Source organism: Mandrillus leucophaeus, unplaced genomic scaffold, assembly GCF_000951045.1.
Source record: "Mandrillus leucophaeus isolate KB7577 unplaced genomic scaffold, Mleu.le_1.0 Scaffold158, whole genome shotgun sequence".
In the NCBI taxonomy this organism is placed as follows: Eukaryota; Metazoa; Chordata; class Mammalia; order Primates; family Cercopithecidae; genus Mandrillus; species Mandrillus leucophaeus.
The window spans coordinates 1,603,475-1,621,310 of NW_012101565.1; the positions used below are offsets into that span (position 1 = coordinate 1,603,475).

At 57.3% G+C, this 17,836-nt stretch overlaps 3 protein-coding genes across 4 annotated transcripts in view; 2 read left to right on the forward strand and 1 right to left on the reverse strand.

Moving 5' to 3' along the window:
- The window catches only part of SPATC1 (spermatogenesis and centriole associated 1), a 37,273-nt gene extending 24,417 nt beyond the window's left edge, over positions 1 to 12,856 (forward strand). Inside the window, exons 2-5 of one of the 2 annotated variants that reach the window (XM_011975677.1) lie at positions 6,477 to 7,031; positions 7,135 to 7,674; positions 7,799 to 7,938; positions 12,369 to 12,856. In XM_011975677.1, the coding sequence (XP_011831067.1) occupies positions 6,477 to 7,031; positions 7,135 to 7,674; positions 7,799 to 7,938; positions 12,369 to 12,698 (1,565 nt within the window). In that variant the 3' untranslated portion in view covers positions 12,699 to 12,856. The remainder of the gene's footprint in view (positions 1 to 6,476; positions 7,032 to 7,134; positions 7,675 to 7,798; positions 7,939 to 12,368) is intronic. The other variant, XM_011975678.1, reaches the window with a different exon arrangement.
- Positions 12,857 to 15,157: 2,301 nt separating this feature from the next.
- Positions 15,158 to 17,199, forward strand: LOC105536357 (sphingomyelin phosphodiesterase 3). The gene is given in 7 exon segments (XM_011975742.1): positions 15,158 to 15,958; positions 16,045 to 16,117; positions 16,357 to 16,529; positions 16,593 to 16,662; positions 16,755 to 16,818; positions 16,901 to 17,036; positions 17,107 to 17,199. Coding segments are annotated over 7 exon segments (1,410 nt in total).
- A 59-nt stretch (positions 17,200 to 17,258) lies between these two features.
- Positions 17,259 to 17,836, reverse strand: part of OPLAH (5-oxoprolinase (ATP-hydrolysing)) — a 12,892-nt gene continuing 12,314 nt past the window's right edge. Inside the window, exons 24-25 of the mRNA XM_011975743.1 lie at positions 17,700 to 17,835; positions 17,259 to 17,465 (exon numbers count right to left, since the gene is read on the reverse strand). Of these exons, the coding sequence (XP_011831133.1) occupies positions 17,319 to 17,465; positions 17,700 to 17,835 (283 nt within the window). The 3' untranslated portion in view covers positions 17,259 to 17,318. The remainder of the gene's footprint in view (positions 17,466 to 17,699; position 17,836) is intronic.

Sequence of the window (17,836 nt, forward strand, 5' to 3'; positions counted from 1 at the left end):
GTGGTGCATGCCTGTAATCCCAGCTACTCAGGAGGCTGAGGCAGGAGAATCGCTTGAACCTGGGAGGTGGAGGTTGCAGTGAGCTGAGAGCACACCGTTGCACTCCAGCCTGGGCAACAAGAGCAAAACTCCGTCTCAAATAAAAATAAAAATAAAAATAAAGTGTGTTGTTTAATTTCCACAGTTGTGAATTTTACAGATTTCCATCTGTTATTGATTTTTAGTCTCATTCTTAAGGTCAGAGAAGATACTTTATATGATTTCAATATTTTAAAACATATTGAGACCTTTTTTTGTGATCCATCCTGGAGAATGTTTCATGTGCACTTGAGAAGAATGTATATTCTACTGTTGTTGGATGGAAATGTTTTGTATATGTCCATTGGGGCTAGTTGGTTTATAGAAAGGTTTGAGTTCTCTATTTCCTTACTGATCTTCTGTCTAGTTCTATCCACTACCGAAAGTGGGGTCTCCAAATATTATTGTAGAACTGTCTATTTCTGACTTTGATTCTATCAATTTCTCCTTTATACATTTTGCAGATCCGTTATTAAGTGCATGAATGTTAATATTGTTACATTTTATTGTACTGAACCTTTTATTAATATGTAATGTTCTTCTTTGCCTTTTGTAACAAGTTTTGATTTAAAGTCTATTTTGTTTGATATTAACAAGAGCAATCAGCCTGGCCAACATGGTGAAACTCCATCTCTACTAAAAATATAAGAAAGTTAGCTGGGCATGGTGGCACACACCTGTAATTCCAGCTATTTGGGAGGCTGGGACTGGAGAATCACTTGAACTCAGGAGGCAGAGGTTGCAGTGAGCCAAGATAGTGCTGTTGCACTCCAGCCTGGGCAACAAGAGTGAGACTCCATCTCACAAAAAAAAAAAAAAGAAAGAAAGAAAGAAAAGTTAAAATGTCGATGTTTTCTTCCCAAAATTTAATAGCTTCTTCATTAAGCATTCCCCTAGTTATTGTAAGATTTTTATTAGATTCTGGAGACCCCAAAAAAGTTTACTCTGATCATTTTTGCCAGCTTAACCATAGCTTTGGTGGAGGGCTGAAATTGTGGAGCTCTCTAATCCTCCATTTTCAGTTGCTACCTGTCTGACTAGTTTGAGTCCAAAGGGAAAGACAAACGCAGCACACACATCCTTACTCATGGGCAGTGAAAGCAGATGTGATGGGCCCTGCGGACTGGTGTGGGTGGCATGCACTGGCCTCAGTGACTTTGCCTCTTCAGTGCCTCACCTGGGCTTTGGTTTTATGCTAACATTGGATTTTCTCAGTCCATGCTGAAATATGTTGGGTATCACCACCAGCAGAGGCACAGGGCCCTGGGAGAGGCGGCCACATCACTATTCAGCACTGGCAAGCAAATCCCATCTGAAAAGGAAGGAGAGGACAAGGAATCCTGACGGGGAGGTGGTCCTATGGGCACTCTGCTCTACCTGAAAGAGCTGAGGTTGCATTTGTGCTGGTGGGATGCAGCCAGGTCATTTGGATTTGAAAATCCCTTATTTTTCAGAACCTAACCTTTACTTCTATCAATCTGAGTTCTCCCTGTCCCTCCTCTGCAGTTGGCCTATTTACAGGGCTCTGCCCAGTTGACCACAAAGGCCCAGCATTGGCCAGGGAAGGCAGGAGGTCTCCTGGGGAGGCGCACTTTGTAGAGTGAGTGCTGGAGGACAGGGAAGCCAAAGGTGCCACAAAGAGGACTGGGCACGCAGGGGCCTCCATGGCACAGCCTGGGAAGGAAGCACAGATCCCTCTCCATGTGAGGGTGGGCTACCCCTGAACCAGCCTTGCCCGTAAGGGCCTAGCTTTGTTTGCTAAGTGTGAGCAGGGCTGTGGCCCCTCCTGGTCTCAAGACAAAACCAGGCAGAAATGTACTTTTTTTTTTTTTTTAGAAAACACTTTTCTTCATAAAGTGTGTTTTTTAAAATACACACTCATATTGTGAAGATTTTGGAAAGTACAAGAAGATATGAAGAAAAAAATTAACTTGATATTCACATACACCCCTTAAAGGACATCACCAGACACATGGGGAGTATTTACCCACCTCTTTTTCAGAGTGGAGAATGCAACTCTCAGCTTTTATTTATTTATTTATTTATTTATTTTTAGATGGAGCCTCGCTCTGTCACCAGGCTAGAGTGCAATGCCACAATCTCGGCTCACTGCAACCTCCGCCTCCCGGGTTCACGCCATTCTCCTGCCTCAGCCTCCTGAGTAGCTGGGACTACAGGCACCCGCCACCACGCCCAGCTAATTTTTGTATTTTTAGTAGAGACGGGGTTTCACCATGTTAACCAGGATGGTCTCGATCTCCTGACCTCGTGATCCGCCTGTCTCGGCCTCCCAAAGTGCTGGGATTACAGGCGTGAGCCACCGCTCCCGGCCAGTTGTGCCAGGTTTTGCCATTAACAGACAAACAGGATGGGTCTTTCTGAGGCCTGGCATCTACCCTCTGCTCTCACAGGCTCTCCTCCCCAGGCCCGCCTGCCCTTCCCTCATCAACTCTGTCCACATGCTTCTGTCTCTGATTTGTACTTGGCCTTCCCTGGAGTCCTTGTTCCTGGCAGGATGAGGGCAGCATGTGAAGAAAGTGGGTAGCACTTACTGTATTTGGGTGAGGGGCAGAGGGTACCAATAGCATCCAGCTCACAGCAGCCACACCACCCTCTCAGTGTGCAGCGGCACATTAGATAGTAGAGACAGTAGACTGGCTTTGTAATTCCACCATCTGTGCCTGCGCCGTGTTCCTTCTGTCCTGGACCTTGACAAAGCGGCCACTCCAGCACCTCCTGGGAGTCCCCGTTTCTGCTTTATACATTTTGGTGTTAGACTTTCTGTGGATTGCTCCTTTGGTTACCTTCTGTGTGCTATGTGATGGTCTGCCTGGAATCCAACTTGGTCGAAAAACACTGGGTCATTTCCCTCTGGGGATGAGGCCATGGCCTGTCCAGTGCTGTGCTCCCTCTCAGCCCTGACCAGCTGGTCCCTCCACAGCGGTCATCTTCCCAGAGCAGGCGACAAGAGGAAGCATTTGTCCTGTCTTCTCGCCTGACCTGGCTGCTTCAAACATTGGGACCACTGGTGCTCCTTAGGCTGCCCTGGCCGTGCAGAGACAGTGGCCCCTGACTGCCCCTCCCCGGCCATCCTGGACATGTTGCCCCAAAGTGGTCCTTTCCCACATCGCCCAGACCCTGGGCTCTCCTAAGGAAATGGAGGCCAAGCAGGACAGACAGCCCCACTCTGAGCTCCATCCTCCACCTCAACACATGCAGCCCATCCCTCCATCTGCCCCACCCTGTGCTCCCTCTCCTTCAAGTCTGTCCTCTGCATGAACTGCTTGCCTTTGGCCCATAAGCTTTATTGTCTCCTGGGTCCTAAAACAAAACTTTCTAAAAAGTCAAAACAAGAAATCATAAAAGACCAGGCTGGGAGTGGTGACTGACAACTATAATCCCATCGCTTTAGGAAGCTGAGGCAGGAGGATTGCTGGAGGAGTTTGAGACCAGCTTGGGCCACAGAATTAGATTCCCATCTCTAAAAATAAAAATAAATACATAAGTAAAAGAGCAGTTGATTGGATTGTGCAATTTTGATTTATTTGTTTGGAAAACGGAACTTAGAAGTTTTTCGGTTTTTATGAGACAGGATCTCACAGACTGAAGTGCAGTAGCACGATCACGGCTCGCCACAGCCCTGACCTCCTGGGATCAGGTGATCCTCCCACCTCAGCCTCCCAAGTAGCTGGGACTACAGGCATATGCCACCATACCCGGCTAATTTTTGGATTTTTTGTAGAGACGGAGTTTCACCATGTTGCCCAGGCTGGTCTCAAACTCCTGAGCTCAAGCGATCCGCCCATCTTGGCCTCCCAAAGTGCTAGGATTACAGGCATGAACCACCACACCTGGCCCAGAACTTAGAATTCAAAAGGCAAATAAAGTGGCAGAACATCTCACCACACATCACAGAGGATTAGCAACAGAAGAGATAGAGGTAGTGCACCCAGAGACTTCCTGGGGAACATTAGAACTCTTTCGAGGAAGCCTCTAAAATGTCTATTTTCAGGAAAAAATAATCAATCATAAAGACTTACATAATAGGGTTTTTGTCATCAGGGAACACAGGAATCAATTTAAACGCCCAACCATTGGGATAGGCTCAGTAAAAAAATAGCATGTCCGTAAGATGAGGCCTCTGCAGCTACAATAGTGTCATTCTCAAAGAATCACGATGCCGGAGCTGCCGTAGTGTGGGTCCCGTGAAAAGAGGCAAGGTACAAAAGGGCATGTGATCTATGCCACTACTACCTTTGCACACAACCTGTTAAGAATGAATTTTACGGCCGGGCGCGGTAACTCAAGCCTGTAATCCCAGCACTTTGGGAGGCCGAGACAGGCGGATCACGAGGTCAGGAGATTGAGACCATCCTGGCTAACACAGTGAAACCCCGTCTCTACTAAAAAATACAAAGAGAAAAAAAATTAGCCGGGCGAGGTGGCAGACACCTGTAGTCCCAGCTACTCGGGAGGCTGAGGCAGGAGAATGGCGTAAACCCAGGAGGTAGAGCTTGCAGTGAGCCAAGATCACGCCACTGCAGTCCAGCCTGGGCGACAGAGCGAGACTCCGTCTCAAAAAAAAAAAAAAAAAGAATGAATTTTACGGCTGGGCGCGGTGGCTCATGCCTATAATCCCAGCACTTTGGGAGGCCGAGGCAGGCAGATCACGAGGTCAAGAGATCGAGATCATCCTGGCCAACATGGTGAAACCCGTCTCTACAAAAAACACAAAAATTAGCTCGGCGTGGTGGCATGCACCTGTAGTCCCAGCTACTCGGGAGGCTGGGGCAGGAGAATCGCTTGAACCCGGGAGGCGGAGGTTGCAGTGAGCCGAAACTATGCCACTGCACTCCAGCCTGGGCAACAGAGCCAGACTCCATCTCAAAAAAAAACAAAAAACAAAAAACAAAAAAAAATGAATTTTACTTTTTTAAAATGATTATATTGAGATGGGGGTCTCACTCTGCCGCCCAGGTTGGAGTTCAGTGGTGCGATCATGGTGCAATCATGGCTCACTGCAGCCTCAACCTCCTGGGCTCAAATGATCCTCCCACCTCAGCCTCCCAAGTAGCTGGGACTACAGGTTCATGCCACCACACCTGGCTAATTTTTGTATTTTTTGTAGAGACAGGGTCTCTCCATGTTGAGCAGGCCGGTCTGGAACTCCTGGGCTCAAGTGATTGAATTATACATTTTTAAATGGTTAAAATAAAACTACTATTACGTGACACATGAAATCCAAAATGTAGTGTTCATCTATGAAGGTTTATTGCCATACATCCTCCCTCATTCACCTCCGGGTTGCCTGTGGCTGCCTTCTCAAGGCAATGGCAGGCTTGAGCGGTTGCAACAGGGACCATACAGCTGGCAAAGGTGGAAGTATTTACCTCTGGACCTCCACAGAGAATGCTTGCCAACTCCTGATCTATATACACACGGTGGAGAAGGTCTCCAAGGCAACACGCGGCTCCTCAATAGAGACTAACCGTGGGATGATGGAACTATCTGTGGTTTTTCATCTTTTTTTCTGTATTTCCATTCTTTGTCTATAATAAGCATGTACTGCTTTTATAACAACAAAAGTGGAAGTTTTCAATGAAATTGCATACTCACAAAAACCTTCTCTGCACTCCCACCACTCCTGCCAGCAGCTGCACCCCCAGGGGACTGGGGGCTTCTCCCCGAAACAGTGGCCAGTAAAAGGAGCACTGCTCCAGGACCAGGGAGAGCAGGCTCCGGGGGCAGGAAGAGCGCATAAAGCAATGTCTGGGACCGGGGTGTGTGACCAGCTCTGACCTGCATCCCTGTTCAGGCCACAGCAAGCTCCACAGGGCAGGGACCATGCATGGGTGCTGGGCCACGTGAGGCTCTGCCCATTGCAGCACTGACCCCCTGAGGAGCCCCCACCTGGTGGGGCTTATTCCCCATCACAAAGATAGTGGTCAGGAGGCCTGGGCCCTCTTCTCTCCACCGAAAAACAGAGGGGCCAACTTAGTGACCTGAGAGTCCAGCTGCTTGGAGACCCTCTGCTGGGCAAGGGGTGGGCACGGTTGAGGAAAGGGCAGCGGGACGTCCCCCTGGCTGGGGGCAGTGGGCAAGTGGTCCGAGAAGTGAGCCTGGGAGAACTGACACAAAAATCAGGGCTGGAGATGAGGCCTTGGGGAACCACTCCCAGGCTCCTCTGAGCAGGCACAGACTCCCCACAGAGGCAGAGAGGCCACCACCCTGGCCTGCCTAAGAAGTGAGGCTTGGAGAGGCCAGGTCAGAACAGTCAGCTCATCGGGGACAGATGGGCACCGTGGCCAGGCCCTACCACAGAGGGAGAGCCTGCGACCACCCTCCCCTTGGTCTGGAGGGGCTCCCCTAGAGCCTCAGTGCTTTCTCTGTGTTCCCAGGTGTCTTCCTGCCCCCGTCCCCAGCAGTGGCAAATGAACCAGTCCTGGAAGAAGTGGGGATCATGGCCTTGACACCCCTGGCCGAGATGCTAACCAGCTTGCAGCCCAGCACCATGCCGGGCTCACTCATGAGCCCCCTGACAGGCACCCTCAGCACGCTGCTGTCCGGCCCAGCACCCCTGTCACAGAGCAGCCCCCTCACCGGCTTCCTGACCAGCCCCGTGGCGGGGCCCCCAACGGGCACACTGGCCAGTTCCCTGGGCCTGCCCTCCACTGGCCCCCTGACTCCCAGCAGCCCCCTGGCAGGCCCTGTGGCCGTGTCCCAGAGCAGCCCCCTGATAGCCCCCGTGACGGGCACGGTGGCCGTCTCTCTGAGCAGCCCCCTCCTCAGCTCCACTGCCACCCCACTAGGGGTCTCTCAGAACCTGCTGGCCAACCCCATGGGCAACCAGGTCCTGCCAGAGGCCCCAAGGCTGCGGCTGGCTGAGCCCCTCCGCAGAGGCCCCTCTGGGCCCCACTCCCCAGCTTGCATGGTACCTGCTGCCACCACCAAAGGTAACGGGTGTGCTGGGTGGTGGGTGGCAGAGTGGGCGGGGCAGAGCCCTCCCACCTCACTCTAATACCCCTCCTTTCATTTCTGTCCCCTCCACATCACTAGTCCCACTCTCCACTGAGCCCCCCCGGTCGACCCAGGACCCAGAGCCTCTCAGCACGGCGTTTGCAGGCACACCCCTCCAGACCTCCACCCCCATCGGAGCCATGGGCACACCTGCTCCCGAGACAGCCTTCTCCTTCAACACTTCAGACACACAGACTCAGCCCAGTGCCACCCAGGAACAAGTGGTCCCTGCATCTGTCCCCAGCTCCCCCACTACCTCCCCCACAGTCACTGTCCTTGCCTCTGCCCCCGCCCTCACCCCCCAGGTTGCCACCAGCTACACCCCCTCAAGCACCACCCACATTGCCCAGGGTGCCCCCCATCCCCCTTCCCGAATGCACAATTCCCCAACCCGGAACCTGCCTACCCCCCACTCTCCTCCACACAACCCCCACTCCCCACCTCGTACATCATCCTCCCCGGCTTCAGTCAATGACTCTCGGGGTCCACGCGCCACAGAACCATCAAGGAAGAGCATGATGGAGGTGGAACGGAAGCTGGCCCACCGCAAGACGAGCAAGTTCCCCGAGAGCGCCCGAGGTCAGTGACACTGCGGGCTCCATGCGGGTCGGGCCCCCAGGCCCTCTCCCTGCCGCCTGCCTGGGCTGCTGACCCCAGTCCCTCTCACCCTCTCACCTGGGCTGATGAGACCCTGTGTCCCCAGAGTCGAAGCAGCTGGCCTGGGAGAGGCTGGTGGGTGAGATCGCCTTCCAGCTGGACCGAAGGATCCTGTCCAGCATCTTCCCAGAGCGCGTGCGGCTCTATGGCTTCACTGTCTCCAACATCCCGGAGAAGATCATCCAGGTGTGTGGCCAGGGGCCTGCAGGGACAGGGGGCAGGCTGGCCCATGAGGGGCTGTGGGGACCCTGCATTCTGGCCAGGCCAAACATGCCATGACCTGAGGAGTCCCTGGGATAGAGGAAGCTGACTGCTCAGTGCCAGCGGCCGGCGGGTGTTGGGGCATCTGGCAGTGGGAGCCCAAGGTCTCCTCGGAGGAAGGCGAGGTGGGGGGTTTCAGCAAGGTCGGGCGGCTCTTGCCCTTTGCCACCAGGATGGCCTCCTCTGTGGACACATGTGGAGAATGATGCTTTGCCAACACGCCCGAGTGTGCGTCTGTGCCATGCGTGTGGCAGGCTGTAGAAGGCACGGGGAAGCTGGATTGGGGGTGTGCGCCTGCCGGGCAGGGAGGGCAGCTGCATTGCTACTTACCACTCAGGCTTCTCTTGAGAAAACAGCCCAGCCGCACTCCCGGCCGCTTTTTCTCTCCAGCTGTGATTATCTGTGGATTGCAGGCCTCTGTGTAGCCTGAGCAGGAGCTACTGTGAGCCGCGTGGGTCCAGGTTTGAGCTTTGCCTCTGGTTAAAGTATCCTTTGGTTAGTTTTGTGTGTGGAGGTTTTTGTTTGTTCGTGTTTTTTGTTTTCAGATGGACTCTCGCTCTGTCACCTGCCCAGGGTGAGCTGAGATTGCGCCATTACACTCTAGCCTGGGCAACAAACCAAGACTCCACCTGAAAAAAAAAAAGAGTACACAATAGTGTATGTACCCAGCTCACTGCAACCTCTGCCTCTCAGTTCAAACGATTCCGCTGCCCCAGCCTCTTCTTTCAAGACAGCCCAGGCTGAAGAACAGTGGCGTGATCCTAGCTCACTGCAAGCATGAACTCCTGAGGGTTCAAGCCTCCCAAGTAGCTGGTGACCACAGGTTTACACTACCACGCCCAGCTAACATACATATATATATATTTTGTTGTTTTGTTGTTGTTGTTGTTGTTTGAGATGGTGCTTCGCTCTTGTCGCCCAGACTGCAGCGTAATGGTGCGATCTTGGATCACTACAACCTCTGCCTCCCAGGTTCAAGCAATTCTCCTGCCTCAGCCTCCCAAGTAGTTGGGATTACAGGCACGCACCACCACGCCCGGCTAACTCTTTTGTAGTTTTAGTAGAGACAGGTTTTCTCCATGTTGGCCAGGCTGGTCTCAAACTCCCGACCTCAGGTGATCCGCCCGCCTCAGCCTCCCAAAGTGCTGGGATTACAGGCATGAGCCACCGCGCCTGGCCCCAAAAGGGAAGCTTTTAAAGACAGAGACGTCCATGTAAGCTGCCTTGAAACCAAGTTTAGAAGTCACAGAAGCTCACTGCAGTGGCTTTGTTCATTGGTGAAGGCCACTGTTAAGCGAGTGGCCTTGAGCAAGCAGTGTCTTGGAATCCTGCACTCTTGAGGAAGTTTTTGTGATAAATCCTGTTACAGGCCTGCGTGCGAGAGGACTTCTTCACAGCCTTTCCCTACTGCAACTTTTTTTTTTTTTTGAGATGGAGTCTCGCTCTGTCGCCCAGGCTGGAGGGCAGCGGCATGATCTCGGCTCACTGCAAGCTCCACCTCCCGGGTTCACGCCATTCTCCTGCCTCAGCCTCTCAAGTAGCTGGGACTACAGGCACCCGCCACCTCGCCCGGCTAGTTTTTTTGTACTTTTTAGTAGAGACGGGGTTTCACCGTGTTAGCCAGGATGGTCTCGATCTCCTGACCTCGTCATCCGCCTGTCTCAGCCTTCCAAAGTGCTGGGATTACAGGCTTGAGCCACCGCGCCCGGCCGCAACCTTTTTTTAAGATGGGGTCTCACTCTGTCGCCCAGGCTGGAGTGCAGTGGCATAACCATGGTTCACTCAAGTGGCCCTCCCATCTTAGCCTCCCTGCTAACTGGGACTACAGGCGTGCACCAACACACCTGGCTAATTTGTTTATTTTAAAAAAATATTTATTTATTTATTTATTTTTGAGACAGAGTCTTGATCCTGTCACCCAGGCTGGAGTGCAGTGGTACATCTCAGCTCTCTGCAGCCTCCACCTCCTGGGTTCAAGCAATTCTCCTGCCTCAGCCTCTCAAGTAGCTGGGATTACAGGCACCCGCCACCATACTTGGCTAATTTTTGTGTATTTTTTTGGTAGAGATGGGGTTTTGCCGTGTTGGCCAGGCTGGTCTCAAACTCCCTGCCTCAAGTGATCCGCCTGCCTCTGCCTCCCAAAGTGCTGGGATTACAGGCATGAGCCCAGCCTTAAATTTTTTTTTTTTTTTTTGAGACAGAGTCTTGCTCTGTCACCCAGGCTAGAGTGCAGAGGCCCAACCTTGGCTCACTGCAACCTCCGTCTCCCAAGTTCAAGCAATTCTCTTGCCTCAGCCTCCCAAACTGAGGCTTGAGCTGTGGCCAGGTGTAAGCCACCATGCCTGGCCTTGAAGGAATATTTTTAAGACAGGGTGATATTTATAAGACACAACTGACACACCTCAGCCAGGCGTGGTGGCTCACGCCTGTCATCCCAGCACTGTAGGAAGCCGAGGCAGGCAGATCACCTGAAGTCAGAAGTTTGAGACCAGCCTGGCCAACGTGATGAAACCCCGTCTCTACTAAAAATACTAAAACATTAGCCGGGCGTGGTGGCATGCGCCTGTAATCCCAGCTACTTAGGAGGCTGAGGCAGAAGAATCCCTTGAACCCGGGAGGCGGAGGTTGCAGCGAGCCGAGATCGAACCACTGCACTCCACCCTGGGCGACAGAGCAAGACTCCGTCTCAAAACAACAACAAGACACAACTCGCTGCACTGTGAGATGTGAGGGCACTGCCATTCCCCGGGGTGGGGGCCCCCGCGTGACCTGGTGCTCAGTGCTCACCGGGGCCGCTGCCTGTAACCCTCAGAACACTCCTGCAGGTGGCACCACGATTTCCTTCACATCCCAGCAGCAAAACTGAGGCTCAGGCCCAGGGTGGTGCAGAAGCAGCCGTTAAGCATGGCTGTCCGCGGGCCCTTACTCCTGTGCTGAATCTCAATGGTGTCTTCCTGCTCCCACAGCTGTGCATATTGCTCATTTGCCTAGAAGGCTCAGGGGCCAAGAACCTCCCGCTGGGGAGAGACGGGCGCATCCCAGGCACGTCCCAGGCAACAGGGGTGCTGAGCGCAGGCTCTGGGAGCACTTAGCAGAGGTTGGCGTCACATTAACTGGGCCCAGTCCTAAGTCCAGCCCCAAGCCTGGTACCCTGCACACACGACGACCAGCCTGGGAGCCTTCCCCAAGGGGTGGTGCCTGAACAGCTTGTCTGGGCAAGAGTGTTCCCAGGAGGTTGGGGACCACCACGTCAGGCATCTGGGACACAGTAGGACGTAGCTGGAAGAGAGGTGCAGGGACAGATTGGGGGACACTGGAGGGTGGCCCTCCCCCAAGTGTTGGAGCAGTGGAAACTATACGAGGAGCTCAGGCAGGGGCTAGCCCACCCAACTCCACTTCAGACCCGTGGCTCTGTGGGCCTGTGCAGAGAGTGGGCAGGGCCAAGCCTGGAGGTGGGGGCAGCTGCACCTGAGACAGGCTGCAAAATTGGCAGGGCCCAGTGCAAAATGAAAATAATTCAAAACTTAGAATTTCAGGATGGTGCCAACAGAGCATTGAGCAGGGCACTGGGCTTTCCACAACTGCCCAGGTCACACATCCAGGGGGCAGTGGCAGGCGGGGTGGGAGGGGCTGCCTTCATGATTACAGGCCTTAGGGTGGGACCCAGTCACTGCCTGGCTGGTGGGAGGACACAGGGCATGAGGAAGTGAGTGGAAACTGACCCAGATGTGCTGGTTTTCAGGCCCAGGAGGAGGCAGGTGAAGGAGACAGGCCCCTCAGTGCTGGGGCCAACACTTGGCTGGGGTTGTCAGTTCAGTGCTGGGGGAAGAAAGGGAGTTCCCTAGGGGGTGTGCAGGCTAGAGGGTGTTGAGGATGGAGGCCAGGGTAAGGAAGGGGGGGCCTTCAGACGCTGAGAGGGAGCAGAGCAGGGAGCCAGGAGGAGGCCTGGGAAAGACCCCAGACCCCTGGGTCAGGGGACCCTGTGCGCCTCCAGATGCCTAGCCACGGCCCCTGTCCTCAGTCCCTGGAGGCCTCAGCCCAACTGCAATCCCTGGTGGTGGGTGGAGCAGATGACAGGGTTGGGGCATCCTCTTTCACCCTGTGGATGAGGCCCCACTGGGGAGCTTTGGGAGCCACCTGCCCAGCCCGGATCAGGCCTTGAAGACCTCTCTGTCTGGCTCTGCCCACTGGGCTTTCCTGTCCTAAACCCTTGAGGTCCCTCGCAGAACCTCCCCACCGCACACCCCTCGGATCCTGGCCGTCTCGCAGCCTCACGTGCCCCTCGGTCTTCCCCTTACCTGCCTGTGTGTGGAGGTGTGGCAAAGGAGGGTCCCTGATGGCCGCTCTCCCCGCAGGCCTCCCTGAACCCCAGTGACCACAAGCTGGACGAGGAGCTGTGCCAGATGCTCACACAGCGTTACGTGAGCATCATGAACAGGCTGCAGAGTCTGGGCTACAACGGGCGGGTGCACCCTGCGCTGACCGAACAGCTGGTGAACGCCTATGGCATCCTGCGAGAGCGCCCGGAGCTGGCGGCGTCTGAGGGCGGCACCTACACTGTGGACTTCCTGCAGCGCGTGCTAGTGGAGACCGTGCACCCTAGCATGCTCACCGATGCGCTGCTGCTGCTCTCCTGCCTCAACCAGCTGGCGCACGACGACGGCAAGCCCATGTTCATCTGGTGATGCTGGAGCTGGGAGGTCCAGGCTCACTCAACCCCACAGTCTTCTGCACAGCCATTAAAGCTTCCCACAGACGCTGGTCGCTGGGCCTGTGCCAGCACTCCTGGGTGGTGCTGCCTCCTCTGAGGTGGCTCACCAGGCCCCTGCACCGTGCCCCTTCAGCCCTGCCTGCCCTGGAGGTCAATGCCCATCCTGGACCCTCTGCGAGAGCCCGAGAGGCCAAGGCTCAGCAGTGGTCTGCAAGGGGTTGGTCTGAAGGCCCCCAGGCTCCCCTCCCATGGCACTGAGAGCAATGGGAGCTCCTGGGACCTGGATGGGGAAGGGTAGGAACCAGGAAGGGGTGGAGCGGGGAGGGAAGGGCTGCGGCTCTGTGCCTGCTGCAGTGGTGAGGGGCACGGAGCTGGCAGAGGTGGGAGGAGACAAGGATGTGGGTGTGGGATCCCTGCCTCCATACTAGGCCGGGGCTGGGTGAGGGGTGGAGGGGGGCAGTCTTCCAGGCCTTGAGGACAAGAGGACATTCAAGGGAGAAGAGCCAGGAGAAAGCATCCTCACCCCAACCTGGGGATGGGGCAGCCCAGCGAAGTGGCGGCCCCTTCCCAAGACACCCAAGGCCATCCCACAGGTCCTGGAGACTTTGAGAGGGATTCAGAGCTGGCAAGGGCAGACGCCACCTGCTGCAGGAGCTGAGGAGCACAAGCAGGATTTGGGGGCAGGCCAGGGGCCTCCCACAGTGCACTAAGGGCAGATGGGGTGCTGGGAAGGGCTTGTGGAGAGTGCAGGAAGCTGAGGGAGCCGGCCAGGATGGGAAGTCCCTGGGGAGGAAGACATGGGAGGGGAGAAGCGCAGTGTAGGAAAGCGCAGAGGGGCCCACACCACAGGGTGAGACAGGAGCAAGTCTGCAGGCAGGAAGGCAAGGAGGCTGGCTGCAATGGGAGGGAGATCAAAACTCCAACTGAGGAGGGTCCTGGGGCACCAGTGCTTGCCAGCCAGACATAGAGGATAGCACGAGGCAACAGTGGACCCACAAGGTCTGAGTTCCAATGGGAATCTTTCAGCAACCAGCAAGGAGTCCAGGGAAGGAGCGGGTATGCAGGGTGTGCCAGGCCCTCCGAGGATGCCTGGGCTGCTGAGCTTCCCGCCTCTGCCCTCCCCACTCCCAGGCCTCCAGGGAATCCAGCCAGCCATCCAGCCTCTTCGTCCCTGGGAAGGGCAGGGAAGAGCTCTGCCAGAAGCCTCCCCACCTCCCTGCCAACTCCCAGGGCTATTTAAGAGACGCTTGTACCCAGCTGACCGGGAGAGTGTGTGCTGGTTCACAGGCCCAATTAGAAAGGTGGGAGGCGAGCAGAGCCTGGGAGCTACCGGCCATCCTGTTCTGGGAGCTCCTGAGGATATGCCAGAGCGCTCCACGAATGGGGAGAATGGGGAAACGCTTCTGTCTGGCTCGGGTGCAGCAGCAGAGCTACGCGCAGGGCAGAACCAACAGTCCCTCTCCTTAGATTGGAAGCTCCATGGGGTAGGGCCACAGGGCCATCACCACCGCGGGCTGGCCTTTTGGGGGACTTTGTGGGGTGCTAGGCGGGAGTCCATCCCTCCTCAGGTGTCAGGTCTTTGAACTCAGGCGCCCGACACCACTGGGCCGCAGAGAGACGCCTAGCGGGTGGGTGGATTCTTTTTTTTTTTTTTTTTTTGAGACGGAGTCTAGCTCTGTCGCCCAGGCTGGAGTGCAGTGGATCTCAGCTCACTGCAAGCTCCGCCTCCCGGGTTTACGCCATTCTCCGGCCTCAGCCTCCCGTGTAGCTGGGACTACAGGCGCCTGCCACCTCGCCGGGCTAGTTTTTTGTATTTTTTAGTAGAGACGGGGTTTCATCGTGTTAACCAGGATGGTCTCGATCTCCTGACCTTGTGATCCGCCCGTCTCGGCCTCCCAAAGTGCTGGGATTACAGGCTTGAGCCACCGCGCCCGGCGGGTGGGGTGGATTCTGCCGTCTGGGCAGCCAGAGTGGGCGACTTATTCCATGCTGCCCTGCGTGGGGGCGGGTACAGGGGAGCCGGGGGGCAGAGCACACTGTTTGCTCCTCACCAGCCCTGCGCAGCCCGCACTCAAGAACGGTAGTCCTCCACTTGCCGCAGGCTGCATCCCGATCCCGCTTGCGTTGGGCGGACCTCACAGGTTCCCTGTGTGACCTTCGCGGGTGTATAGGGCGGGGCAAGGAGGATCCAGGGTGGGGATTTGAGATCAGGTCCCTTTTGGGTTTTCTTTCTGAAGCGCCCCTCTGCCTACGCCCGCGCCTCCGCCAGGCTCGCTGGGTCAGCACCTCACCGGCTTTGCGCACACGCTGTGCCACGCGGCCTTCACCCCTGTGACTCCCCCGCAGCTCGCGCTGATACACCGACGAGTCAGCTTGTCCTCTGGAAGCCAATGAGTCTCCCCGGCGCCCCGCGGCCGAAGAGTTAGGTGTACCATGCAATCCCCGCCCAACTGGCCCCGGGCGACTGACGCCCTGCGGCCCTCGCCCTTCCCGCACCCGGCTTTGCACGCCCTCCACGGCTTGGCCCACGAGCTGCTCTCCCCGGCCTACTGGGCCCTGGACCAGCTGCTGGGCTGCTGTGCACCAACGGCGAGCCCGATCAGCCTGGGGTGGCTGAGAAGGGCGGCGAGCGGCGTCGTGGCGCTGCTGCTGCTGGTGGTGGTCGGCCTGCCCTTGGCGCTGACCCGCCTGCCACTCTGGCTGGCGCTGCAGGTTTGGCGCCGCCCCTTCTGCTACCGCCCCCCTCCGCTGTGCTGGGCGCCGCCCACGCTCTGGCGCCCGCCTGCGGAACCCGGGCGCTGCTTCATCTTCCTCATGGCCAATCTGTGCCTGCTCCTGGACAGGCTGTCGCGCTTCAGCAACCTGCCGCACAGCCAGCGACCGGCTGAGGCCATTGGCGCCGCGCTCTATAGGGCTACGGACTGCAGCCAGCTGTGACCCAGGGCGCCGCGTGGGACGCTGGTGGCCTCGCTGCCCATGGGTCTGGACGTTGTGTGCCTGCAGGAGGTATTCGATTTGCGCGCAGCTCGTCACTTGGTGAATCGCCTGACGCCCAACCTGGGCCCGGTGCTGTACGATGTGGGCACACTTGGCCTACAGACCGGGCCGCACCTCAAGCTACTGGACAGCGGGCTGCTGGCCTCGCGCTACCCGCTGCTGTGCGCCACCTTCCGTTGCTTCCCCCACGCGCGTGGCGAGGACACGCTGGCCTCCAAGGGACTACTGTCCACACAGGTACTGGCCTACCCCGCCCAGAGCACAGAGGGGGCGGGGTTCGGCCAAGAAGGCGAGGGAAGCTGGGGCCGTCCGTGGTGTTGCAGGCGCAGCTGGGCAGCCTGGACGGGCGCCACATCGTGGGATTCCTGCACTGCACGCACTTGCAAGCACTGGCTGGTGAGCCCTGCGGGTGGGTCCTCAGAACAGGTCCCGCCTCTCCGTGGCGGCTACTGATCCCTACATTTGCCTGCACCCCGCCCCCACCTCCCGCCCTATGTTCACTGCCCCAGGCATGGGAATTCCTGAGAGGTGCCTGTCGGGCTCACAGATCAGGAACTGGGGAGCCGGGAGCTGACTGTCCAAGATGCGGGTCCGAATCTGGAGCCGAGCCCACCCCACCCCCCTTCCCCGCGCAGAGGACGGGCCCTTGCGCAGCAAACAGCTGACGCTGCTGCTGGACTGAGCCGAGAAGTTTGAGGCCGAAAGCGAACAAAGTGGAGGGGTCGTGGCTTTACGCGTGCTCCTGGGCGACCTAAACTTCGATAACTGCTCGAAAGGTCCCGCAGGAGGGGAGGGCAGGGAGGCAGGGGCGGAGCCAGGAGGCCCGGCCCCGCCCACCACGCTCCAGCCTCTCTCTGCGCTGCAGCAGTAGCACAAGCTCTTCTGCCGCTTCCAGGACCCCCGCCGGATGGGCACGCGCCAAGAGCAGCCCTGGGCCCTGGGTATCGTGCTTGGGGGGAGGGTACCAGAGTGGACCTGGGGAGCGCTGTCGGCCGAGGCTCTGGCTGATGCCTCCCTCCCCCAGATCCCCCAGGGACCGCACTGCGCAGCTCCGTGCTCCACCACTCCGTGGCCTCCTCCCCCGAGATGCTGAGGCGGTGAGTGGCGACCTGGAGGTAGGCACTGCCCGCCTGAAGCGCGCAAAGGGGCCCTGGCCTTGGTGACACCGCCCCCTTCCAGGACCCTGGAGCAGGAGAAAGGGCGCTACCTCTACCTGGCCGGCCCTCCCGGCAGAAGCCACCGAGCTAAGCCCTGGAGGGGTCAGCACCTGGACTACATCACGTACTGCGGAGTTCCTGGGGGCCTGCTGAGCCCAGTGAGTGCCAGGGCCCGGGTGGCTGGGCCTGCGGCGCTGGGACGACCCTCAACCTGATTCCCGCCCCCAGGAAGTGGAGCAGGTGACGTTCAGTACCGCCCTGGCGGGGCTCACGGACCACCTGGTAGTGAACCTGCAGCTCCGAGTCTGGGTGTCCTCCTAAGGCAGGCACAGATGACAGACGTGCAGCCGGCGCGCACAGACAGGACTCGGAGCACGAACTAGGCGCCGTAGCTGCGTCCCCAGAACCGGGTGACTTAAGGCATCTTTATTGCAGGACCTTCACACAGCCTCCTGGGCACGGCGGTACTCATAGACGCTGCCGTGCTCGGGAAAGGCCAGTGCTTGCGGGGGTGACCCCGGCGGTGGGGCGGGGTCCTCCGGGTCCCCATAGCCACCGCCGCCGGGCGTGTGGAGACAGAACACATCCTGTTGGGGGGGGTACGGGCTCAGCGCAGTTGTGGCCCCTCCCTGTCACCTGCGCAGTCCCCTCCCCACAGGGCAGCATCCATCACCCACCCCCAGGGACCACAGAGGCCTGGTACGCGCCCCCTTTCCTTTGGGGGCCAGATTAAACTCGGCCTCTGGTCATGTCTGCAACTGTTCCCCGTCTGTGGGATGGGGCCGGGAGAGGAGAGGGACAGGACAGGCCATGGCCCTTACCCCAGGGTACACGGTCACCGACGTCTTGCCGCCCAGATTCACCGTCCGGCCGTTTTTGCGTATCAGCAGGTTTAGGCCGCGGGCACCCGGCTCGCCCCCTGCGGAGGGAGGCGAGGAGTCCAGAGGGACCCGGGGCG